The 24,244-nt window shown below is 49.0% G+C and overlaps 1 protein-coding gene across 1 annotated transcript; it reads left to right on the top strand.

The window, feature by feature from the left end:
• Positions 1-1,240: 1,240 nt before the first annotated feature.
• nup98 (nucleoporin 98 and 96 precursor) lies at positions 1,241-24,030 on the top strand. Its single transcript, XM_013275947.3, is given in 36 exon segments — positions 1,241-1,403; positions 3,154-3,262; positions 3,634-3,729; positions 4,111-4,296; positions 4,507-4,646; positions 4,754-4,861; positions 4,959-5,139; positions 5,229-5,395; positions 5,695-5,832; positions 9,150-9,282; positions 9,369-9,461; positions 9,582-9,719; positions 9,927-10,060; positions 12,120-12,307; positions 12,392-12,508; positions 12,653-12,953; positions 13,204-13,303; positions 13,405-13,518; positions 13,633-13,771; positions 15,653-15,830; positions 16,056-16,220; positions 17,934-18,173; positions 18,432-18,564; positions 18,675-18,922; positions 19,107-19,291; positions 19,449-19,711; positions 19,785-20,054; positions 20,209-20,366; positions 20,739-20,879; positions 21,056-21,195; positions 21,270-21,491; positions 21,773-21,957; positions 21,960-22,013; positions 22,378-22,532; positions 23,025-23,136; positions 23,358-24,030. Coding segments are annotated over 35 exon segments (5,598 nt in total). The 5' UTR covers positions 1,241-1,403; positions 3,154-3,183; the 3' UTR covers positions 23,555-24,030.
• Positions 24,031-24,244: the final 214 nt, after the last annotated feature.

Below are 24,244 nucleotides of genomic sequence, written 5' to 3'. Positions count from 1 at the left end.
CCGCCGTAAAACAAAAAACTGTACTTAAGCTGCGAGAAACCGCCTCTGTCCGCCGATCAACGGACCTTGACCCTAATCCTAACCCTAACCCTTTAATAAACGGTAAGCAGAATTGATATTGTCCTTGCAACATTTGAATTTCATAAATGCACGAATGGCTTGGCGCGCAAAAGAATAACGTCACAACATTCTGATTGGTCACTTGCAATGTTGATCCTGGAACAACATTTTCATGATGATCTGGGAACAACACCAACACGACGATATCAGATCATCCGATTAGCACCAATGCAGTGTACGCTGTTAAGTTAAGTGCCTGGAGGACTCTCTGTGAATGGTCTTTATCGCCATTGATCAGTGGTCTTTGATCAGTCACCATGACAAGTGGCATATTAATGATCACGGAGCTGACCTCACAGCCCATTGTTCATTCAGTGGTGCTAGTTTCAGTCATTATGCAAATGTTCTGTTTATAAGGTTGGAAACCTGCAGTCAGCTGAGACTGAAGAAGTCACCCGATGAAACGTTTCTCCCACTGAAAACGTCCAGATGAAAAGAATCAAGCTTTTGGGCTGTCCATGTTTAATGGAGTGACAATAAAGAAAAGTATCTATTTCAAACTTTTTCCTGATGTCTCTCATCCACAGAGACCGACGTTGTTCCTTTTCAGGTTTCTGCAGGAGGATATTAACTAAACCTGGAGTGTTTTCAGCTAAAAGCGATGCTGCTGTCAGTTTCATAACCTCAGACTGATGACGTAGTAAGCAGAGACCTCCAAAATAAATATAAAAAGTATATATAGCATTAAAACACAAACAGGCTTCGCGTTACTGTCTGTTGCTTCACCACCGACGGCTGCCGCTCAGAACCTTTGAGGCCTTCAGACACAAAAACAGAGTTATAAATTAATCCACGCGTGTATTTGTACTGATCAATTTATCCTTCTCAGTACAGCATGAAAGCGGAAGCAAAATGTTTGCTTGCACGTTTTCAGCCAACGCTGCACCACAAATTTATATGAATATCATTTTTTAAAGCGAACTCCCATTGCTGAGTTCGTGATCGGACAGACTTCCTGTGTGTCGTTGAATAAATATATACATGTTACGATTTCATGTTTTTAAAAAAAATACATATAGATTATTTAATTGTTTTCATGTGTACTTTCTGCTTAACGGCGACGTTTGGATTTTGTTTTTATTTGGTATTTGCAGCGTCGTCGTGACGTTTGACGTATGAAAGTGCGTGCTGACGCTGCGTGGGGCCGTTTTCCCTCCTCGTTGACAAAGCTGTGCGGTGGATGTTGAGCTAAAGCGCTTCCATCGCTGAACTTTCTGACTCTGTAGCTTGGTCAGTCCGGACGGAAGGCAAACAGAGAGGCGGGTGTCACATCAGTGTTACAGGTCAATGTCTTTTTAAACGTTTCTTTTGTCTGCCTTAGTTTTGTTTTGCAATCGTTCACTTAGCCGCAAAGCTAGCTAGATAGCTAGCTGCTTAGCATTAGCTTGACGCAGGTAACTCGTAACAGCTATTAAACCGCGCGCCTGTAAACATCCAGGACTACGGTGAGTTTGAAACGGGGTAATCTAAACCTTTACAGCGCCCTCTTCAAAGGGAGAACCGGCTGTTTGGTAGCTCGGTGTGTGTCGGCTGGATTCACGGAGCTAACTTGTTGTTAGCGGGAGCGGAAATAATGCTACACGAGTTCACCTGCGGTTTGGAGCTGGTTTGGTCTGGCTCGGACTCGCCCGGTTAGGAGCCGGGATAGCACCTACTATAGACCCGCCCAGTTTTTCCAACATTAACGTTTGTGTTTCGGATGTTTGTGACTAACCGGCGGATCAGCTCGGTTAGCCGCACGTGGAGGCAAATCGAGGTCAGCGAGAAATGACCGATATCGTGATAATGTGCTCACAAAAGTCATTAAAACAAGGGTAAGGATAAACGCGTGCAGTTTCTGTCAGCTGGGGTCATTTTGCAGCCGTGAAGCATTTAAAGAATTCCACCTTAAATGCTTCCTGGCTGTGGATTCGTGGAGCGAAGGTTTGACCCATGGGTTCATGTGTCTGTTTCCATCCCTGGCAAAGAGAATAAATGAGAAGCCTGATTTGAAACAAAACAACAAACCACAGCTGGAATCAACATCTGGCATTTATTGTGTGTAAGAGGGTCAGGGTCTCTCACACACACTCTCCAAACCCCCAGAACCTCATCACAGACGAACCACGGCCATCTCAGCTAAAACAAGGTGCGAATATTGAATGAGTAAACTTATAAAAGACTCAGCGTCAGTGAATGTGTGATTATCAGTGCCTCTGTAGGAGAAATGCTGTTGCATGTTGTTCGAACATGTAGAAAGAGCCCCGAACTAATTATCCAACACATAGGTTTGTTTTTCGACTAAAACGCATCAGTGCCGATGTGTCGCGTGTCAAATGTACTCAGAGGAGACCGAGAGCACCAGGACATCTAACCAGCACAAAAGATGCTTTAAAACAGGAAGTGCAGTGATTTCTAATTAGGAGTGAGAGCAGTCGGTCGTTGTCCTCCTGTTCTCAGATATACAGAAGAACACTTCATCGGAACACTGCAGTCACAGGATTGTAAGTACTGTTGTAATTAAATTCATTCCCACAAACACTTGCTGAAGGGCACTGCTGCACACAGTTAGCAGAAGCAGCGTTTGCACTGTTGAGCAACAACAGGACAGAGCTGAACACCACCTGATGGTGTTCCTCCCTCCCTTATTTGTAATGAGACATAAAAGCTGTAGCGCTTTTGGTCCAAGCTTTGCCGGGGCTGAGTGTAAGTGTGTTCCTGTTGTAGAGAGTAACACTGCAGATGCTGAGTCCAGCTGTTCCTCTGCCTGTAACAGTTGCTACATGTGGAGCATGTGCAGTTTAACAGCTGGACGCAGCTTGTGGTCTGAACCAGTGAGTGAGCAGTAAGCCACACCCCAAACAGACACACAAATTAAACCTAAAAGAACCAGTGTGGGTTTAAGTGAAGCTGTTGCTCTCCATTAGACGCCATCGACAAACACAGCAGCAGAAAACAGCAGCTGCACATCTGCTGCAGCCTCAATCGGTTAGTTGGTGTGACTGAAGAAAAACGTTTGTGATCTAAACTGTACGATCGTGTTTGTGTCCACAGAGACTTATGCTGTCCTGCTAGCAGGGCAAGATGTTCAACAAATCATTTGGGACTCCCTTCGGTGGTGGGACGGGAGGATTTGGCACCTCGTCCACGTTCGGTCAGCAAAGTAAGTGAATTTCTTTTTGTACAGGAGTGTGAGCTTGATCCCTCGGGCCAGTCAGAAATGGCAAACATCCAAACTAATGTGGAAGAAATGATGAGAGCAGCACATCATTAGGATTTTCACACACACACACACACACACACACACACACACAGGAGTTTGAATTCCTGAAGCGCAATATAGATTCAAATTTACAGAAAGAAAAGTGAAACTTCAGGAGACAGTCGATGTTTTCACTATTAGCAGACTGATCATTGCAACACAAAGGCCCGCGATAACACAGAGACTAAACATCTTATAGATAGAAAAACGTAGTTCCCTCTGATTGAGGTGGACATGAATCATTGTCCCCTCATCTGATCTCTTTTCTGCAGACACGGGCTTCGGGACGACGGGAGGCTTCGGCACGTCTGCGTTTGGGGCGACGACAAACACCGGGGGACTATTTGGATCCACGCAGAATAAACCGGGTTTGTTTTCAGTTCAGCAAAACTTTTTGTGGTGCTTTAAATCTTCTGCCTCACACACACTGAGGTTCATAAGGCACTGAGTGTTGATTAGTGTGTTTCAGTCTGCATAGATGAGCTTTTCCAACAATCTTACACCGCATGTGAACGCAGCTCGCCGCTGACTCCGACGAATTCATGTGGTTTTTCAGTTTTGCTTTGTTGATGTCTGAACTTGAACTGAGATGGACTGCAGAGAAACTGTCGGTTCAAAGCTTCCTTTCTGGTTTCGGCCTGTTCTGTAAAATTCCAGTAAAATGATCCTTCAGAGGCGGCTCAGTCATGAGGGGCGGGTCTAAAGAAAGAAAACTCGTAAGCGCTGACCTGTCTGTGTTGCTCCTTCAGGTGGGCTCTTTGGGTCCAGCACATTCAGCCAGCCAGCGACTTCCTCCACCAGCACCGGCTTCGGTTTCGGCGCAGCGAGCGGCACCTCCACCAGCCTGTTTGGCAACACTGGCACGGGCACCACCGGCGGACTCTTCTCCCAGCAGAACAATGCTTTTGGCGCCAAGCAAGCCACCTCGTTTGGAAGTGAGAACCCTCCAAACCCTCACTCTCATTTTTTATTAAAAATGTTAAATCACCACAGCAGACGAGAAAATCAGAAACCTTAAAGAACAAAAATCCCGTTGACAGTTTTATGTAAATATGAGAAAAGGACGTTGTTGTGGATTTGTAGCAGCTGCTCTGACTCTCCTTCTGTTCTGACTGTAATGACATGAACTCTGATCGTCTCTTCAGGCTTCGGGACGAGCACCAGCAGCGGCGGCCTCTTCGGCTCCACCAACACCACCTCCAACCCGTTCGGCGGGGCTACGTCCCTGTTTGGAGGTTCGGGGTTCTCCGCCACTCAGCAGCCGGGAACGACTGTGAAGTTCAACGTGAGTGACTGTTCTTCCCCTTTTATCGGCCTTCTGCTCCTCATTCTCAGACACTAAAACTTCTCACGTTTTTATGCTCTGTATTAAATTTGTTTACCCTTCTTCAGCCTCCGACAGGAAGTGACACAATGGTGAAGGCGGGCGTGACGACGAGCATCAATACGAAGCACCAGTGCATCACGGCCATGAAGGAGTACGAGAACAAGTCTCTGGAGGTCCGTTTTCACTCAGCTGCCCGCGGCTCTTAAACGCAGCCACTAAAAACTCCGTTTTGGTGTTTGACGATGTCGTTGTTTCTTCCTCTCCCTGCAGGAGTTGAGGCTGGAGGACTACCAGGCGGGCAGGAAAGGCCCGACCAACCCGATGGCGCCGGGAACCGGCAGTCTTTTCGGCCAGGCCACGGCCACGTCCAGTGCCGCCACCGGCCTCTTCGGATCCTCTGCTCCCAACACCAGCTTCTCCTTTAGCCAGAACAAGAGCACCTTCGGAGGGCGTAAGTGGCTGTGACGTAGAGCCCACAAATAATAATAATAAGTGTTTATAAGAGCGAGCGAAGTGACGTCTTTGTCTCTGTCTGTTCAGCAACTACCGGCGGTTTCGGTGCGACCACAGGCGGCCTGTTCAGTCAGCAGAACCAGCAGCAGGCCGGCAGCCTCTTCAAGCCCTTTGGTCAGACCACCACCACCCAGAGCACCGGCTTCTCCTTCGGCAACACCAACACGATAGGACAGGCCAACACCAGCAGCATGGTGAGATTAGCTCCGCTTCACTGTTTGTGACAAACTGTCGTCAGGTTGAGTTTGATTGCTGCTCATTTTCACACAGTTTCACTCCTGCAGCCACAAACTGTTTGAAGGTGGAAACCTGAGCAGACTTGGCTTCACTTTGATTCAGTTTAGCACATTTTAGTTTTCGTTTAGCAGCCAAAGCACACACTGTCATCTCAGTTTGACTTTCAGCTGCCTCTGAGTTGGGGTGCGGTGCAGCATGTTTTCTCTCGACTGAACCTGTTTGAAGTCACAGTGAGGTTGTTTGGATGTTTCTTCAGGGTTTGTTTGGGAACACGGCGGCGTCTCAGTCGGGCGGCTTGTTCGGCTCTGCTCAGACCAGCGCCGCCACTGGTTTCGGGACAGCCACGGGCCTGTTCGGCCAAACCAACACTGGATTTGGGAACGTCGGCACTCAGGTCGGGATCAGAGCAGACCCATTATTGTCCAGTTGTGAAGTGTGTGTGTGTGTGTGTGTGTGTGTGTGTGTGTCCGGTGTGCAGCAGCTCCTCCCCTCATCTGGGAGCTTAGTGTTTAGATGTTTCCTCATCCAACTCCAGTTTTGTTTGCGATGGCAGACAACTCTGTGTCAATGCAGTTTGAATGAAGTGAAGCCAGACAGTCTGATTTCAGTCTGAAGGACACGTGTCCTGCCTGTGTGCGGTTTTAGATAGATTAGATTGGATGAAACTTTATTAATCCCTCGGGTGGGTTCCTCCAGGAAATTCCTCCAGCACAGCACCGACAGAAGTTACAGAATGTGAGCAGAAATATACCATATATACACATATATAAATACAGAGTATACAAAAGGGATAAATAGAATAAATAAGAATAAGAATACAAGGGAATTGCACATTTCAAGTATTGAAGTCTATTGCACTGTTGGTTATTAACAGAAAGTATTGCACAGTGAAAAGGCACTAAAGCTTAGTTGTCCTCCCTCTCCCCTCCAGCGAGGAGTTAAACAGTCTGATGGCGTGTGGGACAAAGGAGTTTTTAAGTCTGTTGGTTCTTGACTTTGGGAGAAGCAACCTGTCACTGAACAGGCTCCTCTGGTTGTTTACGACCGTGTGCAGAGGATGCCCAGCATTGAACATAATGTCCAGCAGTTTCTTTAATGTCCTTCTCTCTGCCACTGACACCAGAGTGTCCAGCTTCATGCCGACCACAGAGCCAGCCTTCCTGATCAGTTTTTCCAGCCTGGATGAGTCCTTCTTTGCTGTGCTGCTCCCCCAGCACACTACAGCATAGAAAAGTACTCCAGCAACCACTGACTGGTAAAACATCCTCAGGAGCTTCCTGCAGATGTTAAAAGATCTCAGCCTCCTGAGGAAGTACAGTCGGCTTTGGGCTTTTTTATACAGGTGCTCTGTGTTGCATGACAGTCCAGGCTGTGTCGTCTGCAAACCGCTGAATATGGCATAATTCAGAGTTATAGCAGAAGTCAGAGGTGTACAGGATGAAGAGAGAGGGGTTGGAGAAGGGGGGTGTCGTAGGGTCATGGGGCGGGGGGGGGGTTGGTAAGAGAGTAGGGAGAGGGCTCTGTAGTAACGGGGGGGGGCGGGGGCTGGTCAAACCTGTCGAAGAATTTGTTGAGTTCATTTGCCTTCTCCACAGTCCCTCCCGCTGTGCTGCTTTAATCTCCTCCTTCACTTTGCTCCTGAAAGCCTTCTTCTTCATGTTGAGGACAGCTTTGACTTCCTGTGTTACCCACGGTTTGTTATTAGGATAACACCGTACCGTCTTAGCAGGGGCGACCGTGTCCACACAAAAGTTGAGGTAGTCTGTCAGACAGTGTGTCGCCCCCTCTATGTCCTCACCATGTGGGCTCAGAAGCACATCCCAGTCTGTGGTGTCATAGCAGTCTCTCAGAGCATCCTCCTTTTGTGGGGTCCATCTCCTGATTGAGCGCGTTGTGACAGGCTGCCTTTGGACGAGGGGTGTGTATTGTGGCTGTAGGTAAACCAGGTTGTGGTCGGACTTCCCTAATGGGGGGAGGGGGATGGCTCTGTATGCATCTCTCACATTAGCATACAGTTGTCCTGTTCCTCCGTGTGGGACAATTCACAAACTGGTGAACAGCAGTCAGAGTGGAATCCAGTGTGACATGATTCAAGTCTCCAGATATAATAATGAAAGCCTCGGGGTGTTGTGTCTGCAGTCTTGCTGTAACTGTGTGTATTGTCTCACAGGCAGCTGTTGCGTCGGCCCTCGGAGGGATGTAAACACACACACAGATCACATGACTGAACTCACAAGGTAGATAATATGGCCGCAAGCTAACGGCTAGCAGCTCCAGGTCCGGACGGCATACTGGTACTTTAACGGAGACGTGTCCAGGGTTGCAGTATCTGTTGTTAATGTAGACAATGAGTCCCCCACCTCCGCTTTTTCCGCTGGCCTGTGTCCCTATCCGCTCTCACGGATGTGAATCCACATAGGTCTACGTTAGCCTGCGGCGTTGGCTCGGTTAGCCACGTCTCCGTGAAGATAAACAAACTGCATTCACGGTAGAGTCGTTGGTTGTTCAGAGCACACAGTTCATCCATTTTATTCTGTAGCGAGTTTACGTTGCCCATGATCACTGTCGGGATTGATGGTTTGAATCGCCTCCGGTGATCCGCTTTCCTCGCTCCAGCCTTGCAGCCTCTGTAGCTCCTCTTTAGCTCGACCAGGATTTTGTGTTGCATGCCGGTCTGTGCCTTTGTGTTTAGTGCCAGCAACTCTGCTCTCGAATAGACAAAGGAGCTGGTTCCAGAAGTTTTAAAAGTTTTAAAAAGTTGATTATCCATCTCATATCGCTATATCTAAGAGGTAGAAGTAGAGTAACTAGAGGAAAGTGAAATAAAGTTTGAAAGCCTAGTCTAAAAAAAGTTAAAAATTAAGAACAAGTACGGTGTTGCAGAGCTACTTGGAAAGGCTGCCGTCACTCCAGCGCCATCTTTAAGATTGTCCTCACAAACAGCAGAGCACACAGTTTGATATAAAGAAGGGCCCAGTGACTTATTTCAGGCCAGTGACGGTACGAGTTCACCTGTGGATAAAAATCACAACCTGCATCATATCTAATGGGGGGAAAAAGATCAATTTTATTCTATAAAAGGGGGGAAAAGAGATGGAGGGTCAAATGCAGCAGGACATGTGCTGCAGAGTTTCAACCACATTTACAACTAAAGATAGAAGCTCAATAACATAGATTTTATTGTCTGTAACGGTAGAAGTTAGCGAGTCTTTAAACCAACATGTTTAAACATTGTGTGTGAACAGAGCTGCTGTTACTGGTGTGAATTAACAATCTGTGAACTCTAAAATAAACTAACAATTATGGTGTTTCATAGTGAAGTGACAAGAGGATAAAACAGTAAAAAAACAAAGCCTAACCCAACTTTAAACTGATCTGTTTAAAGTTGGGTTGCAGCTCAGTGTGAGACCCTTACCCTGCTCCCTCGCTGTTAGCTTCCTCCACGCTGTTAGCGCCAAACATCCCAAACCACGAGGTTAAACCAGAGTTAACTTTATGAGGCGCAATGGGTGCGCCTGTTTTCAGGACGATGCCCGCGGGGCAGCTCGGTGTATTTTCAGACAGATGCTGCTTTGAACTGTGTGTCGCTGTTACGAGTCTTCTTCTCTGACTGAGCACTCGGAGCTCTTTTATAGTCCTGAGGCTGAGTTTAAGTTTGAGTGATAAGTTTTAGGTCCTTTACGTATCCTGTGACTTTGGCTTCTGCAGCAGAGTTTATTCGGTAACAAGACAGCCGGGTTCGGCACCACCACCACCAGCGCCCCGTCCTTTGGCCCCACCACCAGCCTTTTTGGGAACAAGCCCACCCTCACGCTGGGACCCGGAACCAACACTTCCAGCTTCGGTAAGTCAGCTGAAAATATGTAACGATGCCAAAGTTTCCTGTATCTGCGGCTCTTCAGCTCATCCTGTTTGTTTGTCTGGCTGCAGGTTTTAATGCCAACCCTGCTGGAGGAGGACTGTTTGGGAACAAGTCCACCACCGGAGCGCTGGGGACTGGACTGGGAACCAGCTTCGGTACAGGTAACAGAACCAGCAACAGTACCCAGTAACCGCCTCGTTGCTTTAACGTGGACACGCGCCTCTGCTCAGTCAGCCAGAAAAAACTGAACAGAGTCTGTTTGTCCACATCTGTGTGTCCAGCAGTCGGCCCCGGGCAGACCCTGTTTGGCAACACCCAGAACAAACTGGGCACCGCGCTGGGAACGATGGGGACGTTCGGAACAACCGGATTCAACAGTGGAACGAGCACCCTGGGATTCGGAGCGACGCAGCCCGTCGGTGAGCGGCCGCATGTTTTAGAGACGAGGACAGATTAATGCTGTTAAAACGTCATCATTTAGTTCTTCCATGTTTGTTTTATGCTGCTGGTAAAAATGTGACTCTGAATTATTCCTGCTAAAAACGGTCAAACTGACCTCCGGCTGCTGTTTCACGTCCCCGCTGGCGCATGTGGAGCATTAACGTCGTCTTGTTTCTTATTTCCAGCCCTCACAGATCCCAACGCAGCGGCTGCCCAGCAGGCCATGCTCCAGCAGCAGCTCAGTGTGCTGGCGTACTCGCCGTACGGAGACTCACCGCTCTTCAGAAACCCACTCTCAGACCCCAAGAAGAAGGAGGAGGTGAGGGCGACGTAGCCGATGAGCTCCAGCTGCTCATATATGAAGTTATTTTTAAATTGTATTGAGACACAAAGATGATGATTTGCTTTCAGTTTTAACTTCACTGCAAAGAAGCCATCAAACTCGAGCTTCTGCTGCGCCTTAGGCTACGTCTACACTGGCCCGGATAAATTTGAAAACGCCGTTTTCATCTGAAAACGCCCCGCGTCCACACTGTCGTTTTCAGTCGTTTTCACAGAGGTGTTCATCCACATTGAAACAGCCGAAAACGCTCACGTTCCAGTCCTGCGCATGCCTGAAAGGCAAGACGGTTCAACCTGCCTCATTTCTGTCTGCTGTTTATTTACTTTCTGGTTCTTTGAAAGTTTTGAAAATGGACTAACAATGAGGTGGAGTTGTTGCTGCGAGTAACAAAAGTACAAAGTTGCAAAAGCGAGTGAGAATTAAAGAATTTGACGAGAAGCTATCTGGAGCACGTACAGACTGACATTAATCTTTAATAGGGCTGTCAAATTTGAGCGCAAACAAAACAACTGCTGTGTAATGCTATCTTAGTTTAATTGGTCACATGTCTGCGTCGCCTGACTAAAATGTGTCATAGTTTTCAAAAAGGCTCCGGGTTTGCTGTCCACACTGCGGCGCGAAAATGGCGTTTTCAAATGTATCCGCTTTGGAGAGCGTTTTCAAAACGCCGTCTCAGTGTGGACGGAAGGTCAAAACTGAGAGAAAATGATGCGTTTTCAAATGAAAATATATGAGTGTGGATAATGGCCTTAGAGGGCGTATGAGGTCCTCGCAGTCTGCTCAGCAGCCGTTATCTGCTGTGGACCACCTCAGAAACACGTTAGGAACACTTCTGTTTCTGTTAGGGCCGGGCGATATGGCCTAAAATCCATATTGCTGTATAATTAAACCTGTGCGGTAGTGATATATATCATGATATATTCTTTTCTTCTGTATAGTGTATTTTCCGCACTATAAGGCGCACTTAAAATCCTTTAAATTTCTCAGAAATCCACAGTGCGTCTTATAATCCAGTGCGCCTTATGTATGAACTGAAATGAAACAAATGAAAACTGCAGCATCACTGAGAGTTAAACTGTCTAAATTCTTTCATCATTAATAAAATGATCAGCGTTGCTGCTTTACCAGGTGTAACAATTAAGTTTAACATCCAGGCATCCATGAAAACAAAATTTATTACATTTAACGGAGTTAGAAGTTAGCAGGAAGTTAGCTCGCTAGCTTCCACCTAAACATGATATAGCATGTTCTGACTGAGAGATTTCTGAAACATTCAAACGTACAGCTCTGCTATCACTTCCAACATAAATGAAGACAGAAAACTAAACAGCAGTGACGTTTGTAGGGTTACTGAAGTTGGGCTAGCTGCTATATAATGATGTGCTAGCAACACAGCTATGTTAGCATAGCATAAACAGTGAAGCTGGAGGATGAACGCTAACTTTTTTCCACTCAATAAAAGTTAACGTGAGGGTTCCCGATGGTTAGGGACAAATGCAATCGCATGGCAGGATGCTGTAAACGGACCAAACTTCAGTCAGGAGAACAACTGAGATAATCCATCCACAATACGAGGTTAGTCATTAATGTACTGCAACAACATGGGAATAGAGCAGCTGTGATAGAATACAACATTAATGAATCAATGGTACGGAAGTGGAGGAAGCACAGCATGCTTCTGCAAACGTGCTGTGTCTCTTCGCTGTTACTGCCGGCATAATTTGCAGATGATGTTGTTCGCAGCTGCTGCGATGCTTTCGACCAAAACAGGCGCAGCTTGATGACATAATCAACATGCGCTAGAGCGGTATCGTCAAAATCTCTACTGTTTACAGTTTATACCGCCCACCCATAGTTTCTTTAGCTGCCATCACGGCGCTGTTTCACTTCCTTACTGTCGGTGCCTCATCTAAACAAACCATTGGGAGGCTCCGCCCCTCGCCGTCACCAGTGATGGGAACGCGAAATTAATTACATAATGTAATACAAAGCTGTGAGGTAAATTGTAATTTGCATCTCTTCTTGGTTCCGACAGCGCCTGAAACCAACCAATCCGACAGCCCAAAAGGCTCTGACCACGCCCACTCATTACAAGCTGACCCCGCGTCCTGCGACCAGGGTGCGACCCAAAGCTCTGACGTCTTCCGGAGGCTCCAAGTCGCAGCTCTTCGACGGTCTGGATGACGACGAGCCGTCGCTCACCAACGGAGCCTTCGTGCCGAGGTACGCCTCCGCTCGCCACGCAGCGGCAAAGTTAAATATGACCGTGCGCATACTGACAGGTAACGCCGTCTGTTTCCTCCACAGGAAGAGCATCAAGAAGCTCGTCCTGAAGAACCTGAACAACAGTCAGTACAGCAGTCCTCTGAACAAGGAGAGCGACGACCTCGCCTCGCCGTCAGAGTACCCACAGAACGGACACAGGTCTCGCCACGTTCCTATTGGCCGACGTGTCTCTGAGAATTAAACATGTAACATGACCGTAGAAACCGCAGCGCTCATTCAGTCGTGAGCTGCTTTGACGTTTCCTTTCTCTCTCCTCCCCTCGCCCCATTCTACTATCTGCAGCCACGTGGAGGAGGAAGAGGAGCAGCTAAGGAGGGTGGCGGGCCCTGGCAGGCGGGCCGACGACGACCCGGAGGTCACCCAGTTCTACGTCAACCCCATCGCAAAGCCGATCCCGCAGGGCCGCGCCCATGCCAGCCTGCAGGACACCATCGGCGACCTGAACATGCACAAAGGCTCGAGGAACGGCCTCGAGGTCAGAACCAGAACACATGTCGCCGCTTCCCCAAGCGTGTCATCGCTACCAGAGAACAACCGCCACGATGACATAGTTAGGATATCAGACGATGATCCAGCTGTTGAGGTTTAACCACAAACACGAAACTAACCGGCGATTTAAGTTGAGCTGCAGAGTCGGTGTTCGAGTCCCGAACATCAGCTGTACAAATTAGAAACATTAATCCTGTTTTGCAGCTCCCTGTTTTCTTCACTGCTTCTGAACTTTTACATTTTCCTGCCACCTATTGGCCCGAGGCGAGTCCCGGCTTATCCTGAGTTCCTGGTTCAGTTTTTTTCTGAGTTTGGCTTTTTGTTTTTTGTTTTTCTATCAACAGCTGAGCAACGACGACGTGTCTGCGTCCTTCGGCGAGGAGTCTCTGCAGGAGGAGCGAGAGGAGGAGCAGCAGCTGTCCCAGCAGTCTCCTCACCCTGCAGGTAACTGAGCACGCTCGCTGATTTCAGCTTCCGTCTGGATTTCCTTCGCCGGACAGTAGAGGGTGAACGATGTGTCAGCACGTTTGCTTCCCTGTTTTCAGGCATCGTTCTGAACCGCGTGGGTTATTACACCATCCCCTCCATGGACGAGCTCGCCGACATGGTGGACGAAAACGGGGAGTGCATCGTGGAGAACTTCACCATCGGCAGGAAAGGTACCGCCCGCACATGTATGATGTCATACTTCAGTCGCACACTAACGGGTTTGAGCTGAGCTCGGCTCTGATTGGGCAGCCGTCTCACCGCACTGCACCGATTGGCTCTTTCAGGTTACGGCTCCATCTTCTTCCCCGGCGAGGTGAACGTGTCGGGACTGAACCTCGACGAAATCGTCCACTTCAGACGCAAAGAGGTCATCGTGTACCCAGACGACAAGAGCAAACCGCCGGAGGGGGAGGGGCTTAACAGGTAAACGACAGGAGGTGACAGAAAACCTTACAAACCAAAACGAACCGCTCGAAGGAAAAAAGGTTTCAGATTAAAAATAAGCAAACTTACAGGATTCGTTCACCTCTAATCTTTCTCAGCTTTGGCTCTCAGTGCGTCCAAATCACATGACCAGTTTAAGATGACATAGCAACAAGATGCAGTCACTGTTTCAGCTTGTGTTGAAAGTGCGGACTTCAAACTGCATCTCAGTTTTTAAATTGTGTTGATGTAAAACCAGAGTTATGATAATAAATATACGAAATGTTTTTTCCTGAATACTATCATCACATTTAGGCTACGTTCACACTGCAGGTCTTAATGCTCAATTCCGATTTTTTGATCAAATCCGATTTTTTTGTCTGCTTGTTCACACTACACATAAAATGCGACAGCAAACGCGCTCTAGTGTGAACGCTCAAAGCGGCCCGCATGCGCAAAAGAAGACGTCACACACAACGCGCTCTGTTTAGACCCAGAGCAAACAATATTGTTTGACTGATGGCCCTTAATATAAAGACTTCGGACTTTACGTTTCCCAGTTTTTGCTTTAAGTTATTTTGTTATTTACATAATAATGTAAATAACCTAATAATTATCCTTATTGCTGTTTTAGAGGAGCGGCGCTTCAAAGGATAATCTGCAGATTTCTGTCAGAATCTGCAGATTGTACAGTACAAATAAAATGTTCACGTTGTCTTCCCAACAGTTTCACTGACATCTACACTGGATGGCCAGGAAGCGTTCGCGATGTCTTCCCAACAGTTTCACTAACATCTACACTGGATGGCCAGGAAGCGTTCGCGATGTCTTCTCCGGCGCTGATAATTGGCGTCTGTCTTGTGTCAGTGACGTAAAAGACGGATTTAATGCGACATGACCGTTCACACAGCAGTCGCTTTCTAAAACATCGGATATGTATCGGATTCAGTACCACATACGAAAGTGACCCAGATCTGATTTGAAAATATCGGATTTGTGCCGTTCACACTGTCATACCAAGATCGGATATGAGTCGCATAGGGTCAAAAAAATCGGATTTGATGCGCTTTCGCCTGCAGTGTGAACGTAGCCTTACTCTACACTAAGGACAGCGCTCGCTGCTTGCCAGCAAAGAAAAATCTACACCTTCCCTACTGGTGGAAAAATTTAGCATGTCGACCAATCATAAAATGATATGGCAACATGTGACATCTGGTTGTTTAGGAAGAGGAGGAAGTTTAGGGGAGAGTGAATTTTGACATGTGAGAGATTTGTGATGTTCAGTGTGTTTGTTGTGTTGTGTACTTACTGTTTTGACGCGCACAACAAAACAGTGGACTACACTATGCACTGAGGCGACTGCTGAATGTCACCGTTCTGCCAAAAAGCCACCAAAGACAAATTATGATGTAAACGCTGCCTCCAGGTGGGAAACAGGAAGTGATGCACCTCCTGCTGTCAGGCCTGTGATGTTCTCCTCTGTCCTGTGACAAACTGTTTTATGGAGTGGCACAAATCACTCGTGTTGTAGAACACTCAATTGTTCTATAAATAGGTTTAAGTGGTTGAAAAAACCACATTGGCTGCATTTTTAGGTAATTATTGGTATTTAACTTTGTTTGCAAAACAAAAATTTCTGTTTGCATTTCAAATTATGAAAATGTTTTTTTAAACAATTAATTAATTAATAATCAGTTGTGTTAATACAGTATGTTAAAATGAAAAATGTGAGGTGGTGCTGAAAAGAATGATACCAAACAAAACGAACGTTTTTAAAAGTGAAATCAAAAGTAGTCACACATGTGATTATACCCTGGACCCCTGTGGCGTTCTACCTCAGCGATCTGCTTCCTGTCCTGATGTGGATCTGTGTTTTCGCAGGCGGGCGGAGGTGACTCTGGATGGCGTTTGGCCGAACGACAAGACGACCTGCACCCAGATCAGGAGCCCCGAGCGTCTGAGCGACATGAACTACGAGGGCCGGCTGGAGAAGGCGTCGCGCAAGCAGGGAGCTCGCTTCCTGGAGTACCGACCTGAGACCGGGTCCTGGGTGTTCGAGGTCAGTTTATTAGATTAGAGCACGCTCGCTGCTCTGTGCTGTGGAGTAACACCTGTTGATCTGATAAACATAAACACATCCTCATTTACGTTCCTTAATGTTTGAATGTTTTTGGGTTCAAAAACTGGGTTCAGATCCTCAAAGCTCAGATAAAATTGATGGAGTCATTTCTGTTTGTGTGGTTCTCAGGTGTATCTGACTCCTCCCCCTCTCTTTACATCTCAGGTGGCTCACTTCTCCAAGTACGGCCTGCAGGACTCGGACGAAGACGAGGACGTCCCGGCGAAAGCCGACACCAAGAAGCTGAAGACGCTGACGACTCTCCCTCCCTCCCGGCTGCAGCAGCAACAGCTTCCCCCCTCTCAGCAGCAGGTGGCGCCACAGGCTCAGGTAGAGCAGCCTGCGCCCTCCCACACTCACCCGCCTCCTCCTCACTAATGCAGCGCCACTGATTAAAGGAGCGTTTCACCCAATCGTGTGCTTGCAGGTCGATTTTAACCAGACGTTTTCCGTTTTTTTGAGTTTGAAGCTTTTTGATTTTGGTCTTTTTCACACTCTGAGCAGCTTCAGAGCCTCAGCGCTCTGCCTGATGTGGAACCAGTTCCACCAGTGTCCTCTCAAAACCACCTGTCCCACATGATGTCACACAAGGTGGGCGGGGCTCTATAATGTCACCACTGATTCGTGGATGCAGATTAGACATGACCCCAGCTTCTCTCACATATTAATCAGTTGGGAAATGTGGGACAAAGGCAGAACTGGCTCCACACCAGCACGGCGCCGCCGGCCAGCGTGTGACGTTTTCTGTTGTAAACTCTTTTACTGTCAGGAGCGAAGAAGTTGTGACATAAAGGTCAAAGGTCGGGAACAGAGCGCTCAATAAGGAGCAGCGTTACAGTTTTTTGTCGGTTTTAAAGACGCCGACTTTGAGCTGCTGTAATGAAGTCTGAGAATAACGAAGCGCACTCAGGAGTTTTACAGGATTAACGAAGGAACTTCAGAAACGTTCAGAGTTAACGATGACAGAGGAGCGAAAAGCGTCGAGACAGAATCCAAAATATTTATATTCAAAGCCAAAAAACTTTCTCACTTTTTTCCTTTTACCAATAAACTATTGGAAACAAGAACAGACACATCTCTACAAACGGCGTTCTTCGTGTTCAGCAAGCGCTGCGATAGTCCGAGAGGTTTCCAGAACTAAAGATCGGAGACGCTTTGATTCTTCGACAGTCAGAAACAGATGATGAGCTTATCGCTGCACCTGTGAGAGGACTGCGAGGTGAAAGGTCGCGTCAGGTTTACAACCAGAAACCATGAAGTAGAAGAGAAATGCAGCTCCAGCACAAACATCATGTCCACAGTTCAGACACAGCTGCAGGAATGAAAGTGGGGTAAAGGTGTGGTGCGGGGGTCGTTTCAGGGTCAAAGTTCTTTGGAGGATTTAAAATTGTCAGTTTTGTTTGTAGCAGCGCTCGGGGGTCGAATCGTCTATGCAAACTTTTTGCTGAAAGTGTTTTTGTGATGTTTAAACTCTGATGCTGACAGAACTGTTTGTGGCTCAGAGTTTATATTATGAGGGAGATTTTTACAGAAACCTGATTTAATTTGTGACAGAATGTAACATTTTCTCTTTGAAATTAATGAAAACAAATAAAGTTAATGAAGACATTTGAACTTTGGTCTGTTTGTGTGAAGATGGTCGTTACTCCAGAGAGAAGCTCAACTCAGATTGGCTGATAAAGAGGAGAACCCGCCCATTTTATTCACCTGGTTTGAAAAAATGTTTTTTGGGCTGTTTAAAAGAGAGATGCGACATGTCGAGTGCTCGGCTTGATTCAGAGATGGTTTTATTTTTATTCATCTTTGAACGCGACCGAAAACAGAACGAGAAGAGAAATATCCTCAAACGTTTTGTCCAGGATCCGACATGAAGGCTTGTTAAAGTAACAGAACCACAGGTAACACGTAGAGGCGGGGCCATCACCAGGTGGCACGATCTCTGAACTCCGCCCAGATAAAGTCTTTAAAGAGCGCGCTCTGTAAACTCTGAATATGAAAACTCACAGAAACAACAAAATCACTGTCACGTCTGTTTGCCTTCAGTCCACCGCCGTCATGGAGCTCCAGGGTGGCGCCATCGAGCTGGACAGTGACATGGCCGACATCACCCAGAGCTTCCCGACAGAGAGCATGCTGGGAGGAGAGGAAGACAGCGACCTGCTGGCGGGGGAGACGGACACGACGATCTCCAAGCTTGGGGGTCTGGCCTCCTCAGAGCTCGACGGCGTTTCTGCGTCCGGCCACATAGCGTCTACGCTGGGGATCAACCCACACACGCTCCAGGTACAGCTATGGGCTCCGCCCACAGGAAGTGCATCACAGGGTCTGTTTTTAAATGACCAAATGGTGAATAATGTGCGACTGGTAGGAAATGGTTTTAGGGCCAGAGTCACATGGCGATCCGCTCTGACCTTCTTTAGCAGAGACCTTTAAACATGTTTCAGAGACGTGTGAGGATACATCAGGGGGTTACCGAGGCAACCAGAGCCTGTTTATTTAAATCTGCAGTTTGTCTGTTCAGTAAAATCGTCTCGTCTTCAGATCATGAAGGCGTCTCTGTTTGCTGAGGACGACGATGACACCGACATGTTCCACGATCACGCGGCGATGAAGGTTTCCACGGATGTCTCGTCTCCTCGCCTCGTCCTGCCGGCCACTCAGGGCCGACCCTCTGGTATGAAACGCCCGCTCGCTCCCTCACACGATGTTTCTCATCAGTCTGTTAACAGTTTGAGGCTTCAGTAAAAATGGCGGTGATGTAATCAAACATCTGTCTCTCTGCAGTCGGCGGTCTCCTTCAGGCTCGATTCACCTCGGGCCTCTCTCAGCTGTCAGACTCTCCCCGTCCTCTCCTTCCTCCATCACGGCCGTCTCCGGCCAGCGTTGAAGCCCCCCGCTCTCTGCAGTGGGCGGGGCCTGGCCCGTCCCCCTTCATGCTGCCCTCCCGGACTCCGGAGCCTTCGATTAGGACGGTTGGCGTTCGGCGGCTCGGCGGCCCCGTCCCCCTCAAAGAGTCGATCACTCACGGGAAGGTTGGTGGTCAGGGGGCTCAGTGTTTCCTCTGAAAACACTTTGAGTGCTCAAAGTGACGGTCACGTGTCACTGAGTCCTATTAACACTTAGAAATCCAGTTTAGAGGTCAGAGGTCACAGTCTGTAAAGCATCATTTGCTCAGTCTTCATGTGAACAGCTGAAAGTCGTGCCGTTGTTTTTCAGGGAGGTTTGCTCATGGACACCGGGCTGTTTGCCGTGCGCTCCTTCCGGGTCGGGTGGGGTCCTGGCTGGACGCTCGCTCACTGCGGCAGCCGGCTGAGCTCGCCGACGTCCAAACAGGTCGAGCACCAAGAACTGGCGGCAAAGACAGACTTCAGCTTCCTGCCGAAACCTGCCAGGAGCAAACCGTAAGAGCCATGAACCGGACAGGCACTCATCTGCCTGTCCGGTTAACCTTGATGTAATGTGCAGTTGGCCATAAATGTTTATTGTTCCGCGGCTGCGGGGGGAGCAGCGCTCCCTCCACAGATCAGCTCCATAAAACTGCCTGATTTGGTTCTGCAGACTCACAGAAAGCCCCTACAAGGTGGTGGTGGAGCAGGTGGTGGGTTTGGAACCTCTCAGAGGGAAAACCTTTGAAGAAGAGGAAGATGAAGAGAGCCAGGCGGTGCTACAGCGCCCCCTGGAGATCTGCCTGAAGCACAGCATCGTGGAGGTCTCAGACGGCTCCGCCTGCCCTGCGGTGCGACCGCAGCCCGGCGTGGCGGCGCTGCACGAGTATGCCGAGTGGATCGCGGAGCTGAACGACAGACGGGGCGACACTGAGTGTAAGTGATGACATCACAGCTGAAAGTTGATGCGTTGGTGTCGACGCCGGTTTAAACGCTCTCTCTGCTGCAGCGCTGCTGGGCTACTGGGCCGAGGTCTGGACTCTGTGTGAGGCGCTGTGGGGCCGGCTGGGCCCCTCGGATCAGGAGCCCAAGGCGCCCGGCGAGTATGAGCAGCAGCTGGAAAGGAGGCGGAGCTTCTCGGCCTGGCTGTCCCGCGGTGCCTCCCGCAGGGTGGAGGAGGAGGTGGCTTTGGCCGGGAAAGATCGCCACGTCAACGCGGTCTTCAGTTACCTGACGGGAAACCGCATCAGCGAGGCGTGCCGACTCGCCCAGAAGGAAGGTAAGGTTCACTCACTCAAACAGGAAGTAGCAGTGATGTCATGAATGCGGTGCTCAGTAGACACGGCGGCACGTTTTCTGACTCATTTAAATGTTTCCAGGTTTTTTTCTTGAGTCTGTAATTAAACCTCAGACTGAACTGTTTGTCCATCCAGGAGACCACCGTCTGTCCCTGCTGCTGTCTCAGGCCGTGGGCTCTCAGTACTGCAGGGACCTTCTCGCCCTTCAGCTCGCCGATTGGCACTGCATGCAGACCGACTGCTACCTGCCCGAGGAGCGACTCCGCATCTTCGCTCTGCTCGCCGGGAAACCGGTATGACACGATGACCAGAGTCTATAAAGCTAATGTCACACACGCGCTACTCATCTTCTTCATTGGAGTTAGAGGTCGTCAGCTAACGACTTGAATTAGTGCCACCTGCTGGTAGTTTTGGCGCATCCGGTCATACCAGGAAAGAATTAGAACAGTGTGTAAAACAAGAAATATTTTCATGAGCTTCTCTTGTGGTTATTCAGTGACTTCAGATGTTCCAGAGTTGCTGCATCCATGTTAATAACGCTTATAAATATTATTATTGAGATATCTCAGCTGAGGGCTCCTGCGTGCAGAGATCTGCACAACCGTCACTCAGTTTTCAGTGGTGCTGGACGCGCTGTGGTTGGATGCTGACGGTGTTCTCTGCAGGTGTGGCAGTCCACCGACTCTGCGGTGAACGTGTGCGCCGAGCTGGACTGGAAGCGCTGCGTGGCCGTCCACCTCTGGTTCATGCTGCCACCGACTGCCTCTGTGGCCGACGCCCTCGCCAGATACGAAGCCGCCTTTCAGGTGAGCCGCTGCTGATTTTCTCTTGACTTCATTTCTGACTGTCAGGTTACATTTACATTCGTAAAGCTTCATTTCAGTCTGTTCAGCAGAGGGCGGAGTGTGCAGTGCGGTGACGGGTGTAGCTGGTGACCTGCTTGTGTTCATGCTGATCGGTGATTGTTGTTTCTGTCCTGCAGGGCTCGTGTGAGGCCGGGAAGTACGCCTGTGCCCCCCTGCCTCCATACCTGGAGGCGGAGCAGCCAGATCTGGAGGAGGAGGAGTCCAAACGGCCGCTGTACGACCTCTGCTTCCACCTGCTCAAACTTTACAGCGACAGGTAACGAGGCTTCAGCCGCTTGTTGGGTAAAACGTGCAGAACGCTCCTTTAACGCTTCTCCCGTCACCCTGCAGACACTATGGGCTGCAGCAGCTGCTGGAGCCTCTCGCCGTCACCTGGGAGCGCTTGGATTACCGCCTGAGCTGGCACCTGTGGGGCGTCCTGCAGGCGCTGCACTACACCCACCTGAGCGCCCCACGGCAGGGCCTCCTCCACGCCAGCTACGCCGCGCAGCTGGAGAGCGCCGGCCTGTGGCACATGGCCATCTTCATCCTGCTGCACATCCCCGAGCACACGTACGTTCACCACGCCACCAGCAGTTATGGCGTTTCTTCAGCAGCTTGGCTCTGAGCCAAAGAGAGCTCAGGTTGTTTTACGAACCGGATCTTTAAATCCTCTGAGTCTCATGATAACAGCTGATGGCTCTCAGCTGTAGGCGTGTTGGCTCGGTGATCTTCAGTAACAGTCGAGTTGAACATGATCGTTGCACTCTGGCCCACTTAGTTCTGTGAGGACCGTCCTCACTTTAGATCTCAGCTTGTTATTTCCTCTCTGATCTTCTTCTCTGTGTCTTCAGTCAGAGGGAGCGAGCCGTGAGGGAGATGCTGGTGCTGCACTGCCCCCTGCAGGAGACGGAGGAGTCGGTCCGCAGGGAGCGCTTCCTGACCGAGCAGCTGCTTATCCCGGAGCAGTGGATCCACGAGGCCAAGGCCACCCGAGCCCACCGCGACGGCGACAGGCACCAGCAGGCCCTGCACCTGTACCGGCCCGATACTGGAACCAGTGCCACCGCCTGCTGATCCAGCACCTGGCCTCAGGTAGACGCGCCTGTTTGCACACGCAGTCTGAACCACGTCCTGCAGAAGAGTCAAAAACTTCAGACTCCTCTGATCTGAATAATTAGCATCATTACATCATTACATGGTTACATTAGAGAGAATTAAAGGTCGGGTTGGTTAAACGACACGATGAGCCAACAAGTGCTGCATTTTTTCATCTTTTTAATTCATCAAAGTCTAAAAAGCTCAGGCGCTCGAGTCCACACATCATGTTATGGTTTCATGTGTCAGGAGATCAGTTTAGTCTGGAAACGGTTGAAACTGAGCTCGCGTTCGCTCTCTCTCTCTCTCTCTCTCTCTCTCTCTCTCTCTCTCTCTCTCTCTCTCTCTCGCTCTCTCTCAGACTGCATCATCAACGATAACCACGACTACCTCCTGGAGTTCCTGGAGGGTCTGGCGCTCCCCGAGCACTGCGCCACCATCCAGGACTGGGACACAGCAGGGAGGGTTTACCTCGACTACATCAGAGTCATAAAGACTCTGCAGGACATCCAGCAGGTACCCAAACATCCTCTGAGTGTTTCTGTTTCTGAGCTCGATGAGGGCGACTGTTCTTTGAAAGTAGAAGTACTTCATTATGATACTTATTGAAGTATTAGCAGCAAAGTTACTGTAAGTATAAAAGTAGTGATGCAGCAGAGTGCAGTTATTATAATTCTAAAGTCGTAGAAACACGTTTTCAGCTCAGGTTTTTATTTTCCTCACATCTCTGACGTCTGCGGCGTTCACACGAGGCGGTGACGTGATCGCAGCTCAAGCTCATTTCTGGTCGTCTGCATTAGAGTGATGAACACAAAGAGCATCGAGTCTCTAACTGCTTCACGCAGCGCGCTGTGGTTTCATCCAACAGTGTTTACAGAATCTGTGGAGTAAATCTGGGCTGTAAAATGCAGTGAAATGTTGTAAAATGCTGTAAAGTCTTCACATGTTTGAGTAACTGTTTTGTCCTCACGCCGAGTTTGATCTCCGTGTTTCCGTCCTCGCTCTCAGATGGAAAACGCCGGCTACGAGCTGGAGCGTCTCTACACCGACGTGACGTCTCTCTGCAGCAGGATCGAGCTCCTGCCCTGCCACACCGCTAAAGACCGCCTCGCCCAATCGGGTAAGAGAACGACTGCATCTTTGTCCTGATTGGCTGATGTGAGACGGAGGAGTGTGTGACTGAAACTGTCCAGGCTTGCAGTAGCTGACACACAAACACACACACACACACCCCCCTCTACCTCTCTAACAGAAACGAGCAGTTTAAAGTCTGAACAGCTTCCGCAGCTACATCAGGTGATCTAACAAAGCCCCGCCCCCTGCTTCCCTCCCTTTCTGCAGAAATGGCGAAGCGCGTGGCGAACATCCTGCGTGCGGTGCTGAGCCTGCAGCAGGGCGATACGGCTGACTCCCTCAGCATCCCGCTCGCCCAGCTGGCGCCGCACATTAGCCGCCTGCCGATGCCCGAGGACTACACGCTGGAGGAGCTGCGAGGCCTCACGCAGTCATACCTGCGACAGCTCATCGTCAGCCAGTGAGAGCGCAGAGCGGGACGAGAAGCTTCGGCTGCTCAAACGTCTCGAAACTGACGCCATAAAAGATGAGGCGAGCAGTGTGTGACCTTTAACCCGACGTCTGTCAGTCTTTCAGCTTGTGCTCAGATTTTAAACCAAACAGGAAGTGACACGAGATTTGCAGTGACATCACAGAAACCAGTGAGAGAAAAGGTTCAAATACTTCCTGAGTGATCATCAGAATTTATTCTTCCTCACTTTATGTTCAATAAAATAAAACGACCTCGAGCTCAAACGTGATGACGGGCTGCTGCAGGTTTGAATCCCTCCACCAGAGTCCGCTCCACCACGCTGACGTTCCTCTGCAGGAACCTCAGGCTGAGGCTGGAGATGATTTTTCCCATTAAACCACCTTCAGTTTAATCGTTCAGGGTCTTTGTTCTTTTTCATGCTTTCATTAGTTTCTCCTGAAACATCAGGATCATTTGATCAGACTCAAACCTGCCAGACTTAAAGCAGATGAGTAAATATTAATAAACAGGAAACTGGGGGAAGAAACGCGAGCAGTTTGGAGTAAACGAAGCTCAATCTTTGACTTCCAGAAACGCTCCCCGAGCAGTCTCCTCCTCTTTGTGTTGGACTTGACTCGTTTGACCTCTGACCTTCAGTGAGCGGGTCGACGTGGTGTTTCCCCCCTCGGTGGGTTTAGAAGCG

The sequence above is a fragment of the Oreochromis niloticus genome, linkage group LG10, assembly GCF_001858045.2.
Source record: "Oreochromis niloticus isolate F11D_XX linkage group LG10, O_niloticus_UMD_NMBU, whole genome shotgun sequence".
Taxonomy (NCBI): domain Eukaryota; kingdom Metazoa; phylum Chordata; class Actinopteri; order Cichliformes; family Cichlidae; genus Oreochromis; species Oreochromis niloticus.
Note: the sequence above shows the minus strand (reverse complement) of the source record. Positions and strands in the feature narration are given on the sequence as shown.